Source organism: Mugil cephalus, chromosome 16 (assembly GCF_022458985.1).
Source record: "Mugil cephalus isolate CIBA_MC_2020 chromosome 16, CIBA_Mcephalus_1.1, whole genome shotgun sequence".
Classification (NCBI taxonomy): Eukaryota; Metazoa; Chordata; class Actinopteri; order Mugiliformes; family Mugilidae; genus Mugil; species Mugil cephalus.
The window spans coordinates 20,256,741-20,279,135 of NC_061785.1; the positions used below are offsets into that span (position 1 = coordinate 20,256,741).

General features: G+C 41.9%; 4 protein-coding genes across 5 annotated transcripts; 3 read left to right on the forward strand and 1 right to left on the reverse strand.

Annotated features, from left to right (window-relative positions):
• Positions 1-504: 504 nt before the first annotated feature.
• LOC125022840 lies at positions 505-2,612 on the forward strand. The gene is made up of 3 exons (XM_047609778.1): positions 505-688; positions 1,121-2,567; positions 2,600-2,612. Exons 2-3 carry the CDS (start codon positions 1,219-1,221, stop codon positions 2,610-2,612), a joined length of 1,362 nt encoding a protein of 453 aa, XP_047465734.1. The 5' UTR covers positions 505-688; positions 1,121-1,218.
• On the forward strand, positions 2,567-7,299 carry si:ch211-126c2.4 (uncharacterized threonine-rich GPI-anchored glycoprotein PJ4664.02). The gene is made up of 8 exons (XM_047608256.1): positions 2,567-3,813; positions 3,989-4,034; positions 4,127-4,276; positions 4,686-4,775; positions 4,939-5,064; positions 5,171-5,287; positions 6,205-6,276; positions 6,686-7,299. The coding sequence occupies exons 1-8, from the start codon at positions 2,617-2,619 to the stop codon at positions 6,721-6,723; spliced, it is 1,836 nt and encodes a 611-aa protein (XP_047464212.1). The 5' UTR covers positions 2,567-2,616; the 3' UTR covers positions 6,724-7,299.
• Positions 7,300-7,693: 394 nt separating this feature from the next.
• On the forward strand, positions 7,694-16,283 carry eif3c (eukaryotic translation initiation factor 3, subunit C). Its single transcript, XM_047609057.1, has 23 exons — positions 7,694-7,836; positions 8,770-8,887; positions 8,973-9,038; positions 9,132-9,321; positions 9,415-9,540; positions 9,905-9,956; positions 10,201-10,325; positions 10,431-10,564; positions 10,735-10,885; positions 11,186-11,289; positions 11,633-11,774; positions 11,887-12,012; positions 12,375-12,468; positions 12,555-12,742; positions 12,901-13,125; positions 13,233-13,424; positions 14,387-14,558; positions 14,644-14,803; positions 14,971-15,036; positions 15,204-15,291; positions 15,437-15,602; positions 15,708-15,749; positions 15,909-16,283. Exons 2-23 carry the CDS (start codon positions 8,790-8,792, stop codon positions 15,986-15,988), a joined length of 2,787 nt encoding a protein of 928 aa, XP_047465013.1. The 5' UTR covers positions 7,694-7,836; positions 8,770-8,789; the 3' UTR covers positions 15,989-16,283.
• Positions 16,280-21,328, reverse strand: prodh2 (proline dehydrogenase 2). Of its 2 annotated transcripts, XM_047609059.1 has the most exons (11): positions 21,233-21,328; positions 20,725-21,104; positions 20,346-20,536; positions 19,940-20,066; positions 19,118-19,189; positions 18,951-19,031; positions 18,714-18,857; positions 18,403-18,569; positions 18,182-18,292; positions 17,203-17,291; positions 16,280-17,013 (listed from the first exon to the last, which is right to left on the reverse strand). In XM_047609059.1, the coding sequence occupies exons 2-11, from the start codon at positions 20,953-20,955 to the stop codon at positions 16,838-16,840; spliced, it is 1,389 nt and encodes a 462-aa protein (XP_047465015.1). In that variant the 5' UTR covers positions 20,956-21,104; positions 21,233-21,328; the 3' UTR covers positions 16,280-16,837. The 2 variants fall into 2 exon arrangements, with proteins under 2 accessions (XP_047465015.1, XP_047465016.1); XM_047609060.1 differs by lacking the exon at positions 21,233-21,328 and having other exon boundaries at positions 20,725-21,214.
• Positions 21,329-22,395: the final 1,067 nt, after the last annotated feature.

The following is a 22,395-nucleotide window of genomic DNA, read 5'->3' on the forward strand; positions in this document are numbered from 1 at the left end:
TCTAAACAGTTTCTTTCAGCAGCAGACTGCTGCATCCCCGCTGCTAGAAGTTACACTACTGCAGGTCCTTCACTGCCATCAGGCTGTACAACACCAGCCTGAGTCCCTAGACTTGCTTCTTTTTTTTTCTTACATTTGTTTTTACAGTGATTTGTTGGAGTTATTTTTGCACATATAAATCTGCTTTTTGCACAGCCTTATTTTGCACAAACCACCACCTCACTGTCGTGTCCAGTACATTTTAGCAATTTTAATCACCACCACTCTGTACGTACAGAATGTCTTTATATTTCTATTTTTCTCTATATATTTTCCAGAGTGATGATAGTTTTGTATATTGTTATTATAATATTTTCCTGTTATCTTGTATATTCTCTTGCCAAATTCGGCGCTACCGTGATGTCTTATGAACTGCATTTTAGACCAATGCTTTCATCTGAACTGCAGATGCCAGTGTTGCTCCATAGTGTGGACAACTCGTCCGCACATGAAGAAGAAACCTCGCGTTATGATTGGTTAGAATTATCCAATGAGCGTCAAGAAAACTGACATTTGAACGAGAACGGCGCTCCGGTAGCGTTTGTGATTTCGTGAACTTTGAGATGACATAAAGTTGAACGGGAATATTTGAGTCTTCGTTGGATACTTTAACAAACATAAACAACTACAGAGAAGTGTCTGTTCATAGGTAAGTTAAAGCTATTTCCTTTCTACCAGCTAATGTTACCAAACTAAAATTAGCTTAGCCTCGTTCTGCACTGTCTCATAGTTAAATAACATAGCAAGTCTAGATAGACGTTCACGACAGAACATTGTTCATCAGTGTTTTTTTTTCTGTCGTATTTTGAATGTTCCCGGCGCCGTGTGTCGTCTTCACTACAGTGTTGACTAACAGTTACAGTTGAGATTGTACTGTGTACGTTAGTTCACGTTGTGTGTTTTCGTGGTGAGCTCAACTGACCGTGTTCTTTAACGTTTGTCATGGCGAGACTTTACTGTGAACCTCACGAGGTGATGCCATATAGATCAGCAAGTCAACAATAATTGTGGACTACTGTAATGCTAAGGATCTAAACATGTAAGATTTTAATTTTTGCTTTGTGACACCTTTAATCCACAGGCTCAGTCCGAGCAGAGGCCTAAAATATGTGTCAAGAAGTCTGACTATTGTGCCGTGTTTCACAAGTTTGTGTAAAAGCAAAAGAAACCTAATCCACCATGGCTGATCAGACAGCAGTGCAATCCTCGTATACCCAGGAAGAGGCTGATGAATGCAGTGAAAATATTCCGCCTGGGCTCAGTGCTGCAGCAGAGACTTCAAGACTCAAAGTCCAGGTGGAAGGTGTAAACAGATGTGACTCCATAGAGTCAACCCCATCTCCAACAAGCAGCAGCGGCAATGAATGCAAAGCAAAGTCACGGATTTCTGGTTTCCAGTCTGCTCTAACACCAGTTTTAAAATACTTAAATATTGGTAATAAACGTCAGTCTCTAGATCCTTTGAAACATGTCAAACCATTTGGTGTCAGCACAGTGAATTGTCAAAAATCAACAGGAGGCCATTCTGTTGGACCACTGGGTGGTAAAGATGCTTCTATGTGCTGGCTGAATGATGAATACCTGCCTGAAATCACTCTACTTGACAGTACATGTGATTCCACAATGCAGCTGACTAGAAATGATTCAGTGCTTCCTGAGAGTGCACCTGCGACACCCGTGCAAGCCAAGAGTATCGGTGACGGTTTTACCGCTCTCGACCCTCCGATGTTGAGTTCCTCCACTGATTTAAAAACAACTGCGCATATACCCTGCCCTCTGAATAAAGCAGCGGATTCTCTGCAGTCTGAAATTAGCATTCCCAAAGTGGAAATTGATCCTTCCAGTCAGGCTAGCTCCAGTGAAACTTCCCTGAGTCACAGTAGCTCAGCTGGTAAGACGGGTGTTAACACTGTTTTAGGGGAAGCTGGTAGTGCAGCCCTTCACGCCCAAAGCAACACTTTGCATTGTAAACCTCGTAAACAGAATGACACATTAACTTTGTCAGACAAAAGTTTAAGTGACAGTCACCGGGTTACTATGGACAAGCCCTCTCCTCTTAGCATCTGTAATGCAATCAAAAGGCATGCTCCTGAGTGCCGGCTGGATGGTAGCTACTTTGCAGAAATTACCCTCCTTGATGTTACACGTGATTCAGAGCTCTCACCAGGAGTGTCACCCATGGATGTCACTCAGGATATTTCGCCACCGGATAGTTTGAAGGTCAGCAGACCTTTGACCGAGCACAGTGGAATAATTGTGGCAGAGCCTGGCAGCACAGACAGGAGTCAAAGTGAAGAACTGTCAGGTGCACCCTCTGAGAGTTGTGTGGAGAAAACCATTAAAACCTCCTTGGAAGGAACCCAGGATATTACTGTGGGCAGTGTTTTGGAAAACAGAAGATCTTCATCAGAGCAGAGTGGGCAAAGTTTGGACACACTTGGGACCCATCCTGTTAATATTACCCGTGATTTAACCTCCTCCAGTGACATGTCTGCTCAGGGTGAACATTTCTCTACTTCAGATATAGAGTGTAATACCAGCTCAAAGAAAGTCAGCTCAGAGCTTCACTGTGAACCCATGGCCCCCGCTGAGACAGTGGAAGCTAAAGATGAAGTGCTGGGTACCGGTAATGGCACAGAGTCGTCCAGCAAGATGCCACAGACGAGCCCCAAAACCGCTGGATCTGTGAACAGCACATTTAGCATTGTTCAGACCTCCAATCTGAGTACATCCACTATTGTAAATACCACTGGTCCCATTCCCTGCCCTCAGAATAAGACATTGGATCTTCCTTCATCTAATGTAAACAGTCCCAATGCTAAGAGCCCGGCTAGTACTGAGACATCCTTGGATGGGAATCCAAATTGCTCAGCTGTAAAGGAAAGCAGTCCACATGATGGACAGAATGCCACTTTTGACATGCGTTCTCTTCAAATATCCAGCAACGGCACAACTTCCCAGGAAGTGGTTGTTGCTCCAGCTGTTGACCTCCAGAACAACACTTTTGATTGTAAACTTCCAAAACAGAATGGCACAATAACTTTGTCAGAAACGAGCTCAAGTGAGAGTCACCTGAACACTTTGGACAAGCCCTCCTCCCCTAAAGTGTGTAATCTAACCACTAGCCTGAAAGACAACAGTTCAGAAATCCACCCTCCTGAATTTTCAAAACATAATGAGCCGGAAGCTGCTACAGATCCTAGTGCCAAGCCAGTTGAAACTACTGAGGGCACATTTGAAGCTAATCCTGTTTTGGAGGTAGCTTCTGGAGATGGCAGACATGAGACTAAGGATCAGTCAAAGTTAGGTCTGAATATGAAAGAGGGTCTGTCTGACACTTTAAGCCATCAGATCATGACTGCAGAGAACAAAACAAACACATTCAATTTGGATGACACGTTGGATTTAAAGGTGGATTCCTTGATCACTTCGACACCAATGACAAACTGTAAAGTGTTCCACTTCTCCACTGTGAGAGACGAGGCCAAAACCATAGGAGCACAGAAGAAACTGTATAGCGAGGGTCCCAAAAAGCCAGTGGATCAGATGCCTTCAGATGTACCATCAAACATCATCGGTGACCGAAAAACATTCTTGCAACCTGCTGCTAAATCCCTCTGGCCTCCTTCAAAAACTGTATCCCAGCTGAAGTATAAGCCTGCCTCTACACTTCCAGGACCAACTGAGTCACTGACATCAGGTCTGCCCATGACCAGACAAAGAGCCCAAAGCAAAGGTCTAAGAGCTGCTGCAGCTTCTGATGCACCACAGGGGGTAAGACGTGTTGAATGTCTTGTTACATTCCTTTTGCGTGTATGGATCACACAAACTTAGTAGCCCCTTTCAGTCCTGTATTTTGAATTCACTTCTATTTTATGATTGAGACCAAACATTGACTGTATTCACTGATAAGTCAGTCACTAATGTCTTCTGTCCTTGTGCATTCAAGGCCACAGGAACGTCAAGCTCCTACAACTTACGTGCTTCAACAACAGGTAGGCAGTGCAGCATGACAGTCACAAGAACCTCCTTCCTTAAATGCCATCTTACCTTTTACTCACAGTCTCCTCTCTGTGTCGATCTTCAGGGTCCAAGCAGCCCGGTTCTGGTTTGTTGAAACCACGGTTGTCTGCTATTCCGTCAGCCATCCAGAGAGCTGCACCGGGTCTAAGGCCTCCATCAGCAAGAAGCAATATACCGACTTCTACAAATACTGATAAACAATGTGGATCTACAGGTACTGTCTGCTTTAGCTGATTATATTGTGCTTTTCAGTTACAAATATGAAAAGTAAACACAACTGTTTAAAGTAAATTTAACTGTTGAAACTGGGACTTCAATTACACACATGTATTTCTCTGTTATTCTTTTATTTTTTTTCTCAATTTCACTATTAACTAAACGTTTTTAAGCTTAGAACTTTTTTTTATACCTTTAAATTTACATCTAGATGAAGTTTGATTAGTTCAAGCACAGCATTCATTTGAAGGGTGTTTTTTAAAGCTTTATTAGCAGTGAGGACAAGAGACTATGTGATATACTGATATAATGGTATTGCTGGGGAATGCCTCAGAAAATGGTGCCTTGTGTGACATTACGCTTCTTCACAGTGTATTCATTTTCCCCCTTATTAATACACAATACAGTTCCCAACCCTGTGGCAAAGACTTCACAAACAAAGAAGCACGCTTTAACCAGAGGTGAACCTTTGCCACTATCGAAGAGGAAGAGAATGGGTAAATATTAAGTTGCTGCAAAGGAGTCCTATAATAATTCAGCTTTTTCAAGTGATTACTGTGTTCACAAAAGACACGTGAGGTCTGTCGTGAGCTCAGTAAATGTGTACAACTTACAGGTTAGTTATATTATGTGTCACGCTGATGTTTTTCATCCTTTCAGATTCTCTCGTGCCATCCGGTAGTGTTGAATCCCTACCATCTGCATGTGACACTTCAAACCGAGCTAAAAACCTGAATCAGCCAAAAACCAGCCTGAGAGCTGCGCCAGCTAAAAGCCAAAAAGATGGTGTGTTGTTGTTTGACAAACAGTTAACTCTGATATCTGACTGTGATATGATTTGCTGAAGGGATGTGTGAGTTCACTAACCTGGACCTCTTCTTGATGTTTTCAGATGCCACAGTGCCAGCAAATACTACAGAGACCTCAACGTCTTGTGATGCTGCCGGTAGAGCCAGAGCCCTGAAACCACCTGCAACCAACCATCGAGCTCCACTAGCTAAATCTCAAGGTATACACAGTGAGCAGAGCCGAGATGCCAGAACAGACATTAAAGGGCTTAAGATACTTATTTATTGTGCCTATTGACACAGACCATCTATCAAATTAAAGTTTTTTTTTATAAATTAAGACACCAATGAAGACTAACCAAATAATATAAAGGACATGGTGGTCTGTAGCTTCCTAACTTTTTTCACTATTGCTTATCATTTGGTTGTCAGCAAGTAAATATGTTTATTGATCTGGCGGTGAATAAAGTCTAGACAGCCATTGAAGAGTATATGTTACAAAGCTTAAATATTGGCTCTAAATGTCTATACCATATGAAAAAAACTACCTAACTTACTGATTAGTACTCCCATTGAAGTGACATTCATCATTCTATAGTCATGTACAAACGTCCTAAGAATCAACACGGATACTCTGATAAACCAGCCAATATGGTGGAACCCAAATATAATAGTCAACAAAAAAGTTTATTAATAATTATTTAATTCAAGTCATTGCGATGTACATATTGTACATTTGTTTTTGTTCTTCTTGATATTCCTTTAGATTTCACATATGAAGCTTGTCTTCTAAGGTTTAATAAGATGTAGCGCTGAAACCAACAATGGTGGGTGTTGTTTGGGGGGGATGGGGTTCCTTGTTTTTTCTTTGTTTTATTTTGTTGAATATATGTTTATGCATATGGGTGTGTGTGTATGTGTGTGTATGTATGTATGTATATATATGTATATGTGTGTGTGTGTGTGTATATGTATATATACATATAATATATGGTTGAACAGGTCTGATTCTGCAGCATTAACAAGAGGAACTATGACTATCACTATGTTCTATCACTTTACGGTCTATACAAAGCTAAATGACTATTTGACAAGACACTTCATCCCCAGGAATATAATCATTCAATTTGTGTTCCAGGTTGTGCCAAATGTGCTGTACTTGAACAGCAACTCAAAGTAACCTCAGAAGAAGTGAAGAGACTGACTGCAGGTATGAATTGATTATTTTAAATGACTTTGAAAATGACATGCTACTTATACTTCATCTGAAAGTACTACTTCAGCATTCTGAAATACAACTGCTATCTTTCCAAGCTACACTCTGTTTAGTGCAAATAGTGTGGATGATTGCCATTGGTTTGCCTAGTTACCCTCCTAAAATAAACTTTAGAATGGCAACCCTGTTTCATTATTCATATGAACACCTGGCTACTGTTTCAAAGGTCAATAAAAACACTAGTGTGTTGCTGTTTTTGTTTCTTGCATAAACCGAGGCAGATCATGGTGTAGTTGGATTTTCGGGTCTGTACAGAATAGTGATTCATTTGTTTTGTTACATGTCTCTGTTATTGATGCAATTTTCCTTTTCCTTTTTTTTGTTTTTGTTTTATATATTGCAGAGCTACTTAAGTACAGGAAACAAGAGGAAGAATGCTGACACTGGTCCCTAAAGTCTTCTGGTTTTAATAGCATATTGTGAATTGAAAAATTAACTATTGTAAAAAGAAAAAAATGGATTCAATAAATAGATTTTACTATTAAAAATGCTTACATGTAACACTATTTTACTCACTGATGTCCTTGTTTTTACATGTTGTACTGCTCTGTTTTATCAATATTATCTGTACAATAGTAACTTTGTTTCACCAGTTATAATATTGAAATTTGGTCTGAAATAGAGTGTTGGAACTTGGAAAATTGGAACTGGAGATTTTTTTTTTTTCTAACCATTGTAAATTGAGTAACACACTTGTCTAACAAGCAGAGCTTTTAAATTACTTGTGTGATTTTTCTCCTTTGGATTAAAAGTCCTTAATCCCCTCAATTCAACCGATGCTGTATTTTGAGTATTACTTTTGTGTTAATATTTATACTCTGTAAAATTGAGTTTCCAGATTTTAAAAAATCATTTTTGGAGGCTGGGGTGTTGCCATCTTCAAACTCTGAAAAACTTGAAGTCGATTTGAGAGTATGTATTAATCTGAGAAATTTTAAATAAATGTGCTTTGTTAAATGGTTTTGAGTGGGCTTACTATATGTGTGTGATGGAGATCTTCCCCGCTAGGTGGCGGTATAAACCCAGAAGCTTCTCACCGTTATTCTATTTTTCTTTTTAATAATCGACAAAATATATACAGAAAGTGTACAGCAATGCAAAAATGGTCAGTATGAAAGCAGTTACCATACTAATAGAAATAAGACAAAATTACAACAAATAACCAAAGTCAAAATAAAAGGACTCGAGGTTGAGTGAAATGCAGACAATATTATATTTTTCACACAAACTTCTTGTTTTGGTCGCTTTCGGGTTTAAACTTTAAATATTTTCTAATGAGATATTAATAATATGGGCACTTGGACACAATAATACCTCTAATCTGATGTGGACCATCGGTACATTGCGTTGACCCATACGTCACTTCCTTTCCTGACGCAAGTGCCCGGCAAGACTGTCGCACGTTTTATCTGTGGCCGCTCCACTGCAAAACTGGATTTTATAACATCTCAGAGTGAACAGATACACCACAGTACGATTTATTCAGGGGCATAGGTGAGTCTTAATATCTTAAACTTGATGAAGTTGTGTGGTATACGATTTTGCCGAGTGTGTATGTTGGTTTTACGTGCGAGGAGGCCTGGTTCTCCCTCGATTGATGCTAACGTTAGCTTAGCTGCGAACACGTTAGTGGTCGCCCTCCGTTATCCGGGAAGTCGATATTATCTTACTAACTAGTGTGCTGTGGTGTATGTATATATGAGAATTTTGTTTAAAGTCATTGCGCGAGACTTGTAGCTGCAACTTAAGTTTGTTTTAAGCTTGTTTAGTTGTCTTTAGCTACTGGACTAGCTGCATCTGTCAATGGTACACATCGTTAGCCGAGGGAAGGGTACAGATGCAGGCTGCTGACGTTACCGGCGTCCTTTTAAAAGCCTCATCAACGCTTTAATGCATACCCGCAGCAGTCACCTTAAATATGCTCTTCAGACAATTTATATTTTGATATTGTTCAAAGTCGGTACCGTCTCACTACAGTGTAGCAACCCAAACATTAACGGGCTCCCTTACAGCTAGTCGTTGTTGCTGGGTGACAGTGTATCTATGGCTAGCTACATGTGTCACAGTAGCAACGCATTTATGATGTCGTACACACAGTACTTTTAAACGGACGTTCATTTTTCCTGCTGTGTATCGATATTGGAGGTTCACAACAACATTCACTAGCTATGGCAAAAATAATAATTCACTTGCAAAATTGCAATTGTGTGACATCGAACATAATACATCACAAAATTGTGGTACATCCAAATCACAGAGAAAATGATCCTCTGTAAAGGACAACCAGTTCAAATACAAACATCAGTGGCTAAGTGACATTGTTTTGTACGGATGTATTAAAGATGTGTAACAGCATTTATTAACAGTGCATTATTTGATGTAATCTCTTTAACACCATTCCTTATTCATGTAATTTTGCTTTTACAGATTGACAGCTTCCTTCAGCAATGTCTCGTTTCTTCGCCACCGGGTCTGACAGTGAGTCAGAGGAGTCCTCATCCGCTGACGAGATCACCCCTAAAGCACCCGGGACTACTTTCAAGCAGTGAGTGCAACCTAGAATAAGTCTCATTGTCAGTCCTTCAGTGGTTATTTTGTAGTGATCGTTCACATGTGCATTGCTTTTCCAGGTCGTTGCTTCTCAGTGATGATGAGGAGGACACCAAAAGAGTGGTGCGCAGCGCCAAAGACAAAAGGTTAGTGTGGTGTCACATTAAATATAATACTTAAGCACAAAACTGTACAAATCGTCAGTGTATGATTTGAACACGCTCACTTTTACATCTTAGGTTTGAGGAGCTGACCAACCTCATTAAGACGATCCGCAATGCTATGAAAATTCGCGACATGGCCAAATGTCTGGAGGAGTTTGAGCAGTTATGTCGAGCCTTCCTAAAAAGCAAGAACATAGTGGATAAAGAGGGTGTTCCCTCTTTCTATATCCGACTTCTGGCTGACTTGGAGGATTACCTGAACCAGGTCGGTATCTTATTGTTAAGGCGCAACTTTCACATTTAATAATGTGATATTTGCTTTTCTTGCAACTAATGGTTAACAATATTTTTCCCATAGCTTTGGGAGGATAAAGAGGGAAAGAAGAAGATGAACAAAAACAACGCAAAAGCTCTCAGCACGCTGCGCCAGAAAATCCGCAAGTACAACAGAGATTACGAAACAGAAATTGCTGCGTACAAGGAGGTAAATAAGACGGTTTTAGTTTCCTGTAATAGAAAATTAGCTGCTTTTAAGATTTCCTTGACCTTTGGGTGCAACGTCTATGTGGGATGTTTAACTATGGCAACATCCTTTGTGTTGTCACTGTTGTCACTTTGTTCTTGTGTAGTGTGTTTGTTGTCTGTTATCTTTGTCCTAATCAATGTCTTTTTGGCTGCCTGCTGTCTTTGTCCTATGTAATTGTTTTCTGGTCACTGTTTTTTCTTGACTCGTGCTGCACTGGGCACATGCCCTGTCTGTTAATGTCTGTGACTGAGAAAGGGGAGTGGGAATTTGCACATGAGGTTTGACTAGATAAATGACAATAAAAGCTCTTTCTGCCCATTAGAACCCACTGGAGTCGGCTGATGAAGAGGAGGAGAAGGAGCCGGAGGATTCTGGTAAGTTTCATGTTAGGTCTCAATATCTCTATAAAATTGTTGTTCATTATTGCATACACTACAAACCATTTGTATATTATTACATTTAATTAAAAAGACTAAAATTCACGGTTGTATTATCTCAGGAAGTCACTGATAGAAATGGTCTTGTGTTCCAGATTATATCATCACAATATTTAAGACATACTGATTGAATGCGTTCAAGCTTTATCTCTTTAATTCATTGTAAATTCTTTGTCACAAGGATCCTCTTCTGAAAGTGGTGGAGAAGGCGATGAGGATGGAGTGACGGCCAAGGCCTTCCTAAAGAAAAAGCCTGAGGCTGCTCCAGAAGCCAGCAAGTTCCTGAAGTCTGCCAAGGGATCTGGGGTAAGAGGACTATGTGGCTTATTAGATGTGAGAAATCTGGTGTAAAAGACCTAATACTTGTGTTCATGCTCAAAGACTAATGTCCAGTTTGTCTCCCTCTGACAGGATGAGTCCTCTTCTAGTGATGACGATGACAATGATGAAGACTGGGGCTCAGACACTGTTGACAGTGGCAGTGAGAGTTCAGATGAGGAAGGGGGAGGAAAGAGTGAATCCCTGGCTGTGGTCTTCCTTAAGAAGTGAGTCTCTTAGTTTTTTGTTTTTATAACTAAAAAAACTTTTTAGGGGAATTTTTATTTGAGTTGTTTTATTTACCAATTAATTACATGCAATAGACATATATAGTACAGTGTAGTAGTCATGTATATTGCTCCTTTGACACCACCACACACTCCACATCTTTCCTCAGGACTCAGGAGACAGAGAAGTCCGAAAAGAAGATTGGGAAGAAGAAGAAGCCCAAAAAGAAAGAGCGCCTGGAGGAGGAGGCAGAAGAGGAGATGGGAGATGATCCTGAGGGAGGCTGGGAGAAGGTTAAGGGAGGTGTCCCTCTGGTTAAGGTGAGATGAGATCAAGATAAAAGTCCCTTTTAACACAATCTTCTGCAAATGAGATGCTATTCATCCTCCTATTTCTCTTTTTCACAGTGCTGTATTGTATCGAAGTTATTAGCCTTTTTTACAAGCCAAATGTGTTCAGTTAAGGTAGTGACATTAGGAGTCAACCACCAGACATTTTTGTAGAGGATGTTTAAGGAAAAAGGAAATGCTTGTTAAGAATCATTTGACTCAAAAGAAACCACATGATGTGAATTTAAGTACTCTGCTTGATCTGGTTTTATGGTTCTGTCCATCTCTCAGGAGAAACCCAAGATGTTTGCTAAAGGCACAGAGATCAACACTGCAGTGGTGGTGAAGAAGCTGAATGAGATCCTGCAAGCAAGAGGCAAGAAGGGCACAGACAGGTAAAAACACACCATTAAATAAAGATCAAATTAATAGTGGGACTGACAACATATTTTACACGCAATAAAAGAAACATATATGTAGGCCCATAATGTGTCTAGAGGCACGTTTTTGTAAGTTTTGTCAATTGCAAGAGCTGATGTAAGTTTGCTTTTACACTTGTATCAGTCACCATAGTGTTAATCATTGCTATATATATATATATATATATATATATATATATATATATATATGTGTGTGTGTGTGTGTGTGTGTGTGTGAATGAATGAATGTAAAAAAAAAAAAAAAAGTTGGTTTATAACTCATCTCTTCTCCTTCCTTTTTCTCTTCACCTGCCTACAGAGCTGCCCAGATTGAGCTCCTTCATGCCCTGGCAGGCATATCTGCTGAGCATAACTTGGGTCAAGGCATCTTGGTCAAAATTAAGTTTAACATCATTGCCTCCCTCTATGACTACAACCCCAACTTGGCAGCCTTCATGAAGGTGCGACCTTTACTTTAATATAATTTTTAACTGAGTTAAGTATTTAATTCTTCTTTGATCTGGCAACCCTTTAGTATAAAGTTGTAAATGTGGTGTTTTGCACTGCTTTTAGCCCGACATGTGGAAGAAGTGCCTGGATTGTATTGACGAGCTGCTGGACATCCTCTTTGAGAACAACAACATCTTCATTGGGGAGAACATTGCAGAGGACAGTGAGAATCTGGGAATCTCAGACCAGGTAATTTGTCTTTTCTTTTCGTTTTTTGTTCTACGTGTCTTTTCTGGTCATCAGCTATGAACTAGGGATTTTATCTAAACCTCTGGGAACTTAATCCGTTGACTAGCAGATTTTCAACAACAAACCACTTCCCTCTGTCACTTCTCCTTATTTCAGGCCTGACACAGTTGTCTGACACCCTTTTGGCTCCTCGTGCATCCACTAATGTACTGCTTTTATGACCACGCATCCACAGGCTGGTTGATGAGTAGATTGTCTGGGAACAGACACTTAATACGTGTCTTGTGTCTGTAAGGTTTAAGCTCCGACTGAGGAAGACATTACAGCAAACAAATAGTAATTGCTATGTTGTTGTTTGTTAGCCTTTCAGAGTGCGTGGATGTGTGTTAACACTGGTAGAAAGAATGGATGAAGAGTTTGTCAAGATCATGCAGAACACTGATCCTCACTCACAAGGTTGGTAGTGAATCTTTTTGGATCTCTTTATTCTCCTTTTGCTTTTTCGTCGTCCTCATTGATTTCTTCTCTGCGCTTCCTTTCAGAGTACGTTGACAATCTCAAAGATGAGGGGCGAGTTTGTGGCATCATTGACCGGCTGCTCACCTACTTGGAGGCCAAAGGCAGCACAGAAGAGATCTGCCGCATCTACCTGCGCAGAATCATGCACACCTACTACAAGTTTGACTACAAAGCTCACAGACGCAGCCTCGGCCTCCAGGGAGAGTCCAAGGTGAGAAAGGAATGGGACAGCCAGTGTGGGAGAAAGATACAGCTCAAATTTAAATAAAGAAATCTGAGTGGGATGTGTCTTCTTTCTGTGTGTGTATACAGTGTCTTAATGAGGTTATTGTTAAGTGTGACGGACCGGATTGTTTCTGTGCTGTTTAGTCTGAGCAGGACCAGGAGGAGAGCGAAGGGGAGGACAGTGCCGTGATCATGGACCGTCTCTGCAAGTTCATCTATGCCAAGGATCGTACCGACCGTATCCGTACCTGTGCTATCCTCTGCCACATCTACCACCACGCTCTGCATTCACGCTGGTACCAGGCACGTGACCTGATGCTGATGAGCCACCTGCAGGACAACATCCAACACGCTGACCCACCTGTACAGGTGAGCAGGCACAAAGCAACACTAAACATATTTGGGTGCAGTAATAATAGCCTAAATTAGAATAATAATCACTTGTTTTACCGCTTTTCTTTTTCCTTGTTTCCTAGATCCTGTACAACAGAACCATGGTCCAGCTTGGCATTTGCGCTTTTAGGCAGGGAATGATTAAAGACGCCCACAATGCTTTGTTGGATATCCAGTCTTCTGGCCGTGCCAAGGAGCTCCTGGGACAAGGTTTGCTCATGAGGAACATGCAGGAGAGAAATGCAGAGCAGGAGAAGATTGAAAAGAGAAGACAAGTAAGTCCGACATAGACGATAATCTCCTGTCCAAGGTGGTGTTGGTGAGGACTTGCTTGTTGAATCCTCATTTTGCCAAACAAATAGGAATGTGTGGCACTAGTTTGGTCTAGATTTTGTACCAACATTTGGAGTATACAACCTAGTGCCATTGTGCCGACATGTGATACTAAGAATTTCCCTGTGGCTTTCATGAGGTTACATGTGTGAATTAAGTATCTTAACTGTGTGATATTTGCCACGGCTACAGACTTGTCCCTTCCAACATAGAGAGCAATCACTTTGGTGATCACCTTTCATCTAGGACCATCAAAAGTTCAAATTAGAATTAGAACAAAACAAAAAAATGGGGTCTCCATGTTTTCAACACAGCTGCCCTACTCAATAACTAGTTTTGATTCTCTCCTGTAGATCCCTCCTAGAAACTTTTCATATGGCCTGTTGTTTTAACCTATTTTATTAAAGAAACCATTTATTAAAGAGAGGAAAGAGATTGGACAGATTATTTACATGGTTTTTAGGCTGTTCAACCTATTATCACATTTTCCACCATTCGTCCCAGTTTGACAGTCTCTCAGATCTGGCTGGTCTGTTCCAAATGAGCTTGTTACATGAGGTGTTCATCTTCACACAGCCTGTGTCTGTAAACTGTGCTGGCATCATCACGTAACATGTGACTTGCTGATGGCATCAGCTTTAAACCTGTGTTCAAATATATTAACATTCACAGGACCCCTAGCATGCCTGCATAGTGTTCAGTTATATTTGTGATATTATGTATGTTTAGGATCAGACGTGTGTGTCAGACAGCCTGGTTATGAGCTACAGCATCAATGGAAATCTTCCATGTGTTGCTGCCTAAATCTTAAAGTAGACAGTCTAAACCCCTGTGAGGAATTAAAAGGACAAACTTGATCTGAGGTTATGGAGAAGCTGATAGTATTCTCTGTTCTCCATCGTAGGTCCCATTCCACATGCACATCAACCTGGAGCTGCTGGAGTGCGTGTACCTGGTGTCAGCCATGCTGTTGGAAATCCCCTACATGGCTGCCCATGAGTTTGACGCCCGCCGCAGGATGATCAGCAAGCAGTTCCATCACCAGCTCAGAGTGGGGGAGAGACAGCCGCTGCTGGGTACGAACCCCACACCTGAAAACCCTTTACACCAGCATGTCTAATCCACACCGAGGATAACTTTAACTGTTGGTTTGCCCTCCAGGACCCCCAGAGAGCATGAGGGAGCACGTAGTGGCAGCCAGCAAGGCCATGAAGATGGGAGACTGGCGTACCTGCCATTCATTCATCATCAATGAGAAGATGAACAGTAAAGTGTGGGACCTGTTCCCTGAGACACAGAGAGTTCGCGAGATGCTCGTCAGGTTGGTGTAAACTTTTATAAGAATTTATCAGTTAATTGATTTCCAAATGTTCATGTTCAACGTTCATCTGTGATAATCCCTGTAATTTATTAATTATGTTATGATTTAATTAGTGTCTTCATTATGTGGGGGATTCTAACAAGCCTGACTGTGTTTTATTTTTATAGGAAGATCCAAGAGGAGTCACTGAGGACTTACCTGTTCACGTACAGCAGTGTGTACGACTCTATCAGGTAAGCACGGGATCACTGTCGGCTTCAGTTTGGATCCACATGTACACGACAACGCTCTCACTCTACTCACACTACAGTGTTCATGTAAACAACAGCCCAGCAAAGACTCGCCTCAGGTTTATCTGAACAGGACTTTTTATTGAAGAGATTTACTGTCTGTCCTTCAGCATGCAGACACTGTCTGAGATGTTTGAGCTGGAGATCCCCACGGTACACAGCATCATCAGCAAGATGATCATCAATGAAGAGCTAATGGTGAGTTTGAAGGTTTCTCTAATCTGTCTGAGTGAATTCCAATCATTGTAGAAGCAACACAAGTCCCACCATGGGATTTCTTTCTGTGCAATTCAATTACTGCAATTTATTATCATTTTAATGGTTTTCATCCTCTTCCCAATAGGCTTCACTCGACCAGCCCACACAGACGGTGGTGATGCACCGCACAGAGCCCACCTCTCTGCAGAACATGGCTCTGCAGCTGGCTGAGAAACTGGGCAGCTTGGTGGAGAACAACGAGCGCGTCTTCGACCTCAAACAGGGCGTCTATGGAGGCTACTTCAACAGAGGTGAGTTTAGATGACACGTTTCATTCTGCCTCTGTTTGTCTTGTACAGTTTGCATTGTGTATCATTTGCTGGCTGAACGATAAATGTCTCTTCTTTGCATTACAGATCAGAAAGGTGGCTACCAGCAGAAGCAGTCCTACCAGAGAGGTATGTTATGTTAAGGTTGATTGCTGTTCACTATACAAGATTGTAACATTTTAAATTGTGTGTAAACCTTCTGGTAGAAATAAATGCGTTTTGACCTATGATTAAATGCTGCCACAGATACTTGTAAATGATCATATTTTTCTCTTTGAACGCTCACAGACCAGAAAGGCTCTTACCAGCAGAAGCAGGGTGGATACCAGCGAGGCGGCTACAGGAATCAGAACCAGAGCAACTACTGAGCTTTGAACGTGTGGATTTCAGTTTTGCCACCTGAACTAGTCTTCATTCCATAACAACATCAACAGCTTGAGTTTGTGCTTGGCACTTGGCTGCATCCTGATCTGCTTACCCAAACTGTTTCCATCTGTCTGAAGCAGCTGAAAGACACATTGTGTGATTGCTCTTTTTTCCAGTACTACCAACTTCTACTGACAGAAAATAGAACCGTTGCAGTGTGGCAGTACAGTCAGGCGTCAGTCCGACTTGTCAAGTATTATTGACTTAAATTTATCAAATAAACAATAATGAAATAAATTTTGTCAGATTTATTTGTTTGACCCACGTTCAGTACAAAGCATTATTTTATTTTTATTTAAACAAAAAATAAAATCGACTCAAGCTCTTAGTGTCAGACTCCTGATCAGAAATCATTAACATGAGGTCACACCATCCACCTGGCTTCAGTCTTATCAGTACTGGCCTGGGAAATGGCCTCAGGGTAGTTTACATTTGTCCACAAACTAGAGTTAAGAAAAATAAAAAGCATTTTCTACTCATGACACTAAAATGTATTTAGTTTGACTCTTATTTGATCACATTTGTCAACACAACATGGAGGCACGTGATTGAATGAAACACCTTCACAAATATTTGCATTGCTACATGTACATGTAGCAATGCCTCCCTTATCAAAAAAAGAAAAAAAAATCTTGTTGATAATGTTTTGTTGAGGAAAAACTCAACTGAAGTAAATCCATCTAGAAATCTAGATCACAGATGATGCTTCCACTTCCAGTGGTTTCACAGCCAGGTTTACACAAACACGCTGGCTCTAATTCCTCTCCTGTTCCCTCGGTGCTGGTGGTGTGTTAGCTGCCTCCTCTCAGTCTCACTCTCCGGCTGAGTTCTCTCCTCAGAAGGTCCCTCTCTTTTCTGATTCCCTGCAGCACTGTGCGATTCTCTTGAGCCCGTCGCACCAGGTACGGGAGTGTGTCTTCCACTGAGCCGTACGGCACTGACTTATACACGGCATAACCCTCCTTAGCTGAAGGGAAAAAGATGCTCAGAATGAGTCTAGGTTAAATTGAACATATTAAAGGAAAAGGCAGCACTTTCAATGCATTAATGATTCAGGAGGAGATGGCTGTGTGAACATATAGATATTGACGTCATTTCATTTTCAACAGAGAGGAAGATGGGTCATGTAAATGTAAAGAATGAGGGTGCTGCTCACCCAGTGTGAGGGAGACGTGATCACACATGCCCAGCAGCTGGCCAAAACACACAGAGCCCCCGTCTTTGTCTATCCCGAGCTCTCCCATTCTGAAGATGATATGCACAATATATACATGACACCGTATGGCTAAAGGCCCTCAGTGTGGGTTATGAAACAAAAGCATGTATCTCCTATAATAACATTGTTGTTGGGTAGTTAAAAAACACAATAAAGACTCATAATTAATGCCACTGAGAAAAAGCTACACGTTGCAATAACTGTGCTGCCGTTATTACCCACAGTGCAATGTGATCAGCAACAGTTTGTCCAAAGATCTGGGTGACGATCACGGTACGATTTAACAAATTTGGAACCTTTTTGACAGTGTTTACAGGGTAAAGAGTTATTTACCCACAGATGCCCTCAAGTCATTGATTTTTGCTCTGGTCTTAAGTGGGAAAGCAATTCAGTAAAAAGGATTTAAAAAAAAAGGTCTTTGCAACCTCTAAGGTCAGATTCCGCCAAAGTTAAATCCTACATGGAGCATTTACACGGATTAAAATCTGCAAAACTTTCAGATGATGGAGTTTCCATCAGAGTGAATCAGTTCTGCTGCAAGACACGTGTTATGCTTCAAGTGCGTATGCTACTTTTTACTACCGGTATCTAACTGTTAACGAATTAAATAACAAAAGAGATATTTTGATAAAGCGGCCACCACTGGTAGATGTACACCGATCAGCCACAACATTAAAACCCCCTCAACACCAGAAGGTCCACGTCCATTCTCTGATGAGTCACAACTGTTTTGGAGGCACAAGGGAGACCTACACAATGTTAGGAAGGTGGTTTTAATGTTGTGGCTGATCAGTGTAAGTATCCCAAGCCAAAAGGGCTGGGAGCCATGATACACAGCAGGAGGTTAGTAAAACTATGAATTTTGTATATGTGTACAGCTGCATGTTCCCCTTCACATAATAACATTAGGTAGCCTAACCGTTCAGCAGCTCGCCTCACTGACTCCTCGTTGTGAGTGGCGACTATGATCCTGTAGCGCTCAGGTTTCTGGGATATGACTTCCAGCATCACATCCAGGGAGCCGTTGTAGCTGCACAAACACAAACACAAAGGCATGTCACTGTGGTCAAGATGTAGATTCGTTTGGTTGTTTGGAGATTTGCCGTTGACTTGCGTGCATGTACCCGCCGTCAGACCCACCTGTCATTGGTGTCCTCCCAGCACCGGTGGACTGGGTCGTGGCGACCTTCTTTCTCTGCTAGCTTTCTTTCCTTGTCCATGTAGGCCCCTCTCACCAGCTTGACGCCCAGACAGAAACCCTCGCTCTTGGACAGATGCAGAGCTTCTAACAGCAGAGACCTGGACTCCTGAACAAGGCAGAGAGAGGAGTAGCCTACTCTATCTGGTAAAAAAAATACCTCATTTTAAAGAAACACATGTATTAACTGTAGCATAGCATAAATGCTCTGACACTTTAAAAAAACAAACAAAAGAGAAATTATGACAATTGCCTTCAGGTAACATTGATAGGTGTTCCAGATCCAGGCGCCATCTTTGTTAAACTTCTTCATCATCGCCATGGTGACAAGAGAGAGGGCAGGGTTCATGTAGGTGTACTCGGCATCAACCAGGACTCGAACTTTGTTCACACTTGCCTAAAAAACAATCGATCTTTACATTAAACTTGTAGCAGGACTCATTAAAATATCTTCTTTGAATTTAATGAATGAATGAAGTAACATCTGCACCTCAGCTATTTTGTTGAGTCTCCGCAGACCACACAGGAAGTGGGTCATCTCCTTTTCATCCAAACCAGGGAACGTGATTGGCTGAAAGAATAAATATCAGAAACAGCTTCACCATAATGACTGTATACGCACATGCTGTAGAGGTATTTGGTGGATTGCAGCCTCACCTCTCCATCCATTGCTCTGACGAGGAGATTCAGATCATACGGTTGTTGAGCGATGAGGGTTGTGAGTTTTACCTGTGACCAAAAAAAAACAAAAAACCAGAGAGAGTAGATAGTGAAATACGGTGCAGGAGGGAGGGAAGAGGTGGGGGTGCGGGTTCAAAACCAACTGGGGACACCAGCATGTGTTTTCTTATCTTTTATTCCCACATACTGCGTCTGAACATTTGGACGCGAACCAAATTCATCACATGTGCTGCCACGGTCATGTGGACATTTCGCTGGTGGTTGAAATTATAACCACGATTGTCAGAAAACTCTAAAGTCGAACAGCAAAGAACTTAACTGGTTCTTCACCCTCCAGTCCTGCAGGGTGACTAAACCCAACTCCTCAACAAGTTCTGCACACAATTCTCTTATTTCTATGGACATCAAAAGTTGGATTTATTTTCATCACCATTTTACCATTTATGGGGCCATGTACGGTCACATGTTAAATTCTGTCCCTGTGCCTCTCAGTGACATTTAGAAGTTTGTGGTTTTCATTCAGCCAATCAGAGAAGATCAAGGAAACATTCTCAGGTCTAATCAGGGTCTAATGTGGTCTTCAAGGTCCACCTCTGTATGAATGCTGAATATAACTGATTTATTAGTTACCACGAAGAAAAAGCCTAAAGTTGTCTAATGTAATAACGTGAATGTTGTCTGAATCAGCACTTATGTTCTAATGGTTGACATTTGTAAGGACAAGGAAACTTTCATTTCCTGAAACCGAATTTGTGAATGAGAATCGAAACGGAAAGCCTCTATGAGACGTAGCCTTACACACAGCTCCGGGCTGAGCAGGGCGGTGATCTTCAGCTGCATCATCGGGTCTTTGCTCCAGGCGTTGCTGTGGGACATTCGCACGCATTCCAGCATGGCCTCCATGTTGTCCTCATACCTTTTCTCTCTAGAGGGGACAAACCAACACATGAGACCGGAATGGACTTCACACAGCAGCATAGAGAAGTGCTACCAGTGGAGCCTTTGAGTAATTATGAGCCTTTAAATATTCTCTTCCTGATATGCAGAGGCAGAAATACTAGTCCATAAATGTTGGGAGTGGACTACGCTCTGCACGTCTATTATTTTGTCCCCTTCTGGTTCTCTCAAAATCACCATGTTTCTAAATCCTTAGCTGCATCCATTGTCTGTCTTGGGCCCTCTGACTTCTAAGATTGTGCCATACCCTGTGCTCTCGCCCAGGTCTTCCTCAATAGGCACAGCCAGCATGGGCCTCAGTCCCAGCAAGCTCATCTTCTCCATGGACCGAGAGATCTCACTCTCATTCTCCCCAGCCACAAATTGGGCATACACCGTGGGCCGCAGCAGCAAGGAGAAGCCTCTCCTTCCCAGGAGGGTGCGTGCAACCGACATCAGCTGGAAAAGAAGAGGGGAAAGAAGCGAAACAACAGAGGTGAAGCTTCAGGTTAGAGAGGAGGCACAGAATACGACTTTAACGTGTGCTCCTCAGCTAAACAGACTGGCCAAGAAAAGAATACAATCTATCCATAACTGGTCCTATTTTCCTCCATAGTATGATCATTGCTGATGATTTGGATTCTCACCTTTCCACAGTTGTTAACCAGCACTGGAAACGAGCAGAAGTGGAAGATGCCCAGAGCACGGATCAGCTCACCAAAGCTCTTCACCCGGAAGGCGCTGGGATCCTCGAAGGCCAGAGTGGCAGAGAGAAGCGGGGGCTGCTTGACCGCTACGGTCCTGGAGGCCACGGTACCCACAAGCCTCATGGACAGCAGATGAGGCAGCGACGGCCGCAAGCGGGAGCACAACATCATCACGGAAAAGTAGCGTGTGTTTGATTAGATACTGGTTAGGAATATATTTAGCTCAGAAGCGTCCTTGTCTTAAAGAAAAGTGTCAGAGTGGCTCGCCGGCGTCTGAGTGATCAGCTCAGAAAACAGTTTGGATCCTCTCATGTCAGAGCCTGTTGCAAGACGAAGTGTCAGTCACCTGCTGTGTCACTTTACAGAACATGTAATACCTGCGACGTTATTATGAGGTAATGCAATTTGAAAAAAAATGGAGAAATGAATATTTTAAAACAACATTTACCTTCATTCCTGGGAAAGACTCTCAGAAGACGGTTAGCGAGCGCGATTTGAGGGTTTGGATGTGGACCAGAGCGAGTTCTTCATCTCTGGATTACTCACTGGTTAATCAATGACCACTTCAAACCCACTTTGAGTAAACATCATGTTGACCCTTAGCATGAACCCACAAGTCTTCCAATGGTGGATGTGACCCACTGAGTACGTAGATAACGCTCACCTGTGCATAATATCATGTGTGAAATTCTTCTTTATACATCTGTTTTTTGCTAGAAATACTGAAGCATGTTTTTATGTGTAAGCTGTGACCGTTTGATCCTCTGGTCCTATCAAAATGAGTCAAACATGTTTCAGTTTTGATTGTTTTCGTACACCACATTAACCAACACCCTACAATAACCAAGCTGAGGATACAGGTAGGACATTCTTGTTGTGTATCTCCGTCCTAATTGACTGAAAGTCCTCTAAAAACACTCATGTCCTGGCTCTGCCGGCGCTACACTGACCAACCAGACGTGACAACGCTAACAGCTGTTCACACAATGATTGATGCTGAACCGTGACGGGGCTAGAGCTGCTTCTCAGCTTCTAGACACCACGGTTTAACACTTCTGGAGTGTCAACGGGTTCATTTAGGAGTTATATTGTGCTGTTGTCATGCTTGTGAAGGAGTGGTGTACCTGAGCCCTCTGCACCTGCCACTAACTCGTCAGGAGGGAAAGCCAGACTTGGTTCGGGGTGGATAAGGCAGGATGAATTTCTCCATTTCCCCGTTCCTCCTCTGTTAGCGTTCATCAGCCACTCTTTAAGTTAAATGCGAGTCAAAAGATAGCATGTTATTTTATGGTTATCAACTCCATGGTGACTACTGTGCCTCATGTATCTGAGGCTCTCTACTGACCTGGTTTTAACACAAGCAATCTGATCACAAGAGGCCGGCTTTAGGCACAGGCGTGAGCACACACGAGATGCACTGAGGATGTATTTGAGATCTGATCACTGTGTGTGTGTTACATCTTTGAAAGCGTGGGAACACTTCAATTTGTGGTCGCTTGTGCAGACTGAGGCAGCACATGGCTGCCTTGATGGAAAAACTAGAAATGTTAGGTAGTTTAGAAATGCAAAAATGTATTAGGACACAAGGACAACTACACAATATTAGGAAGG

Bases quoted from the DNA above. Each gene is read 5' to 3' on its own strand.
- LOC125022840 (XM_047609778.1), top strand. From the start codon at position 1,219: ATGGCTGATCAGACAGCAGTGCAATCCTCGTATACCCAGGAAGAGGCT.
- si:ch211-126c2.4 (XM_047608256.1), top strand. From the start codon at position 2,617: ATGGCCCCCGCTGAGACAGTGGAAGCTAAAGATGAAGTGCTGGGTACC. The intron at 4,035-4,126 runs GTAGGCAGTGCA...GTCGATCTTCAG, and splicing joins CTTACGTGCTTCAACAACAG to GGTCCAAGCAGCCCGGTTCT. The intron at 5,288-6,204 runs GTATACACAGTG...TTTGTGTTCCAG, and splicing joins TCCACTAGCTAAATCTCAAG to GTTGTGCCAAATGTGCTGTA.
- eif3c (XM_047609057.1), top strand. From the start codon at position 8,790: ATGTCTCGTTTCTTCGCCACCGGGTCTGACAGTGAGTCAGAGGAGTCC. The intron at 9,957-10,200 runs GTAAGTTTCATG...CTTTGTCACAAG, and splicing joins GAAGGAGCCGGAGGATTCTG to GATCCTCTTCTGAAAGTGGT. The intron at 13,425-14,386 runs GTAAGTCCGACA...TCTCCATCGTAG, and splicing joins AGATTGAAAAGAGAAGACAA to GTCCCATTCCACATGCACAT.
- prodh2 (XM_047609059.1), bottom strand. From the start codon at position 20,955: ATGATGTTGTGCTCCCGCTTGCGGCCGTCGCTGCCTCATCTGCTGTCC. The intron at 20,537-20,724 runs GTGAGAATCCAA...CTTCTTTTCCAG, and splicing joins TGGTTAACAACTGTGGAAAG to CTGATGTCGGTTGCACGCAC. The intron at 19,190-19,939 runs GTAAGGCTACGT...TTTTGGTCACAG, and splicing joins TGCTCAGCCCGGAGCTGTGT to GTAAAACTCACAACCCTCAT.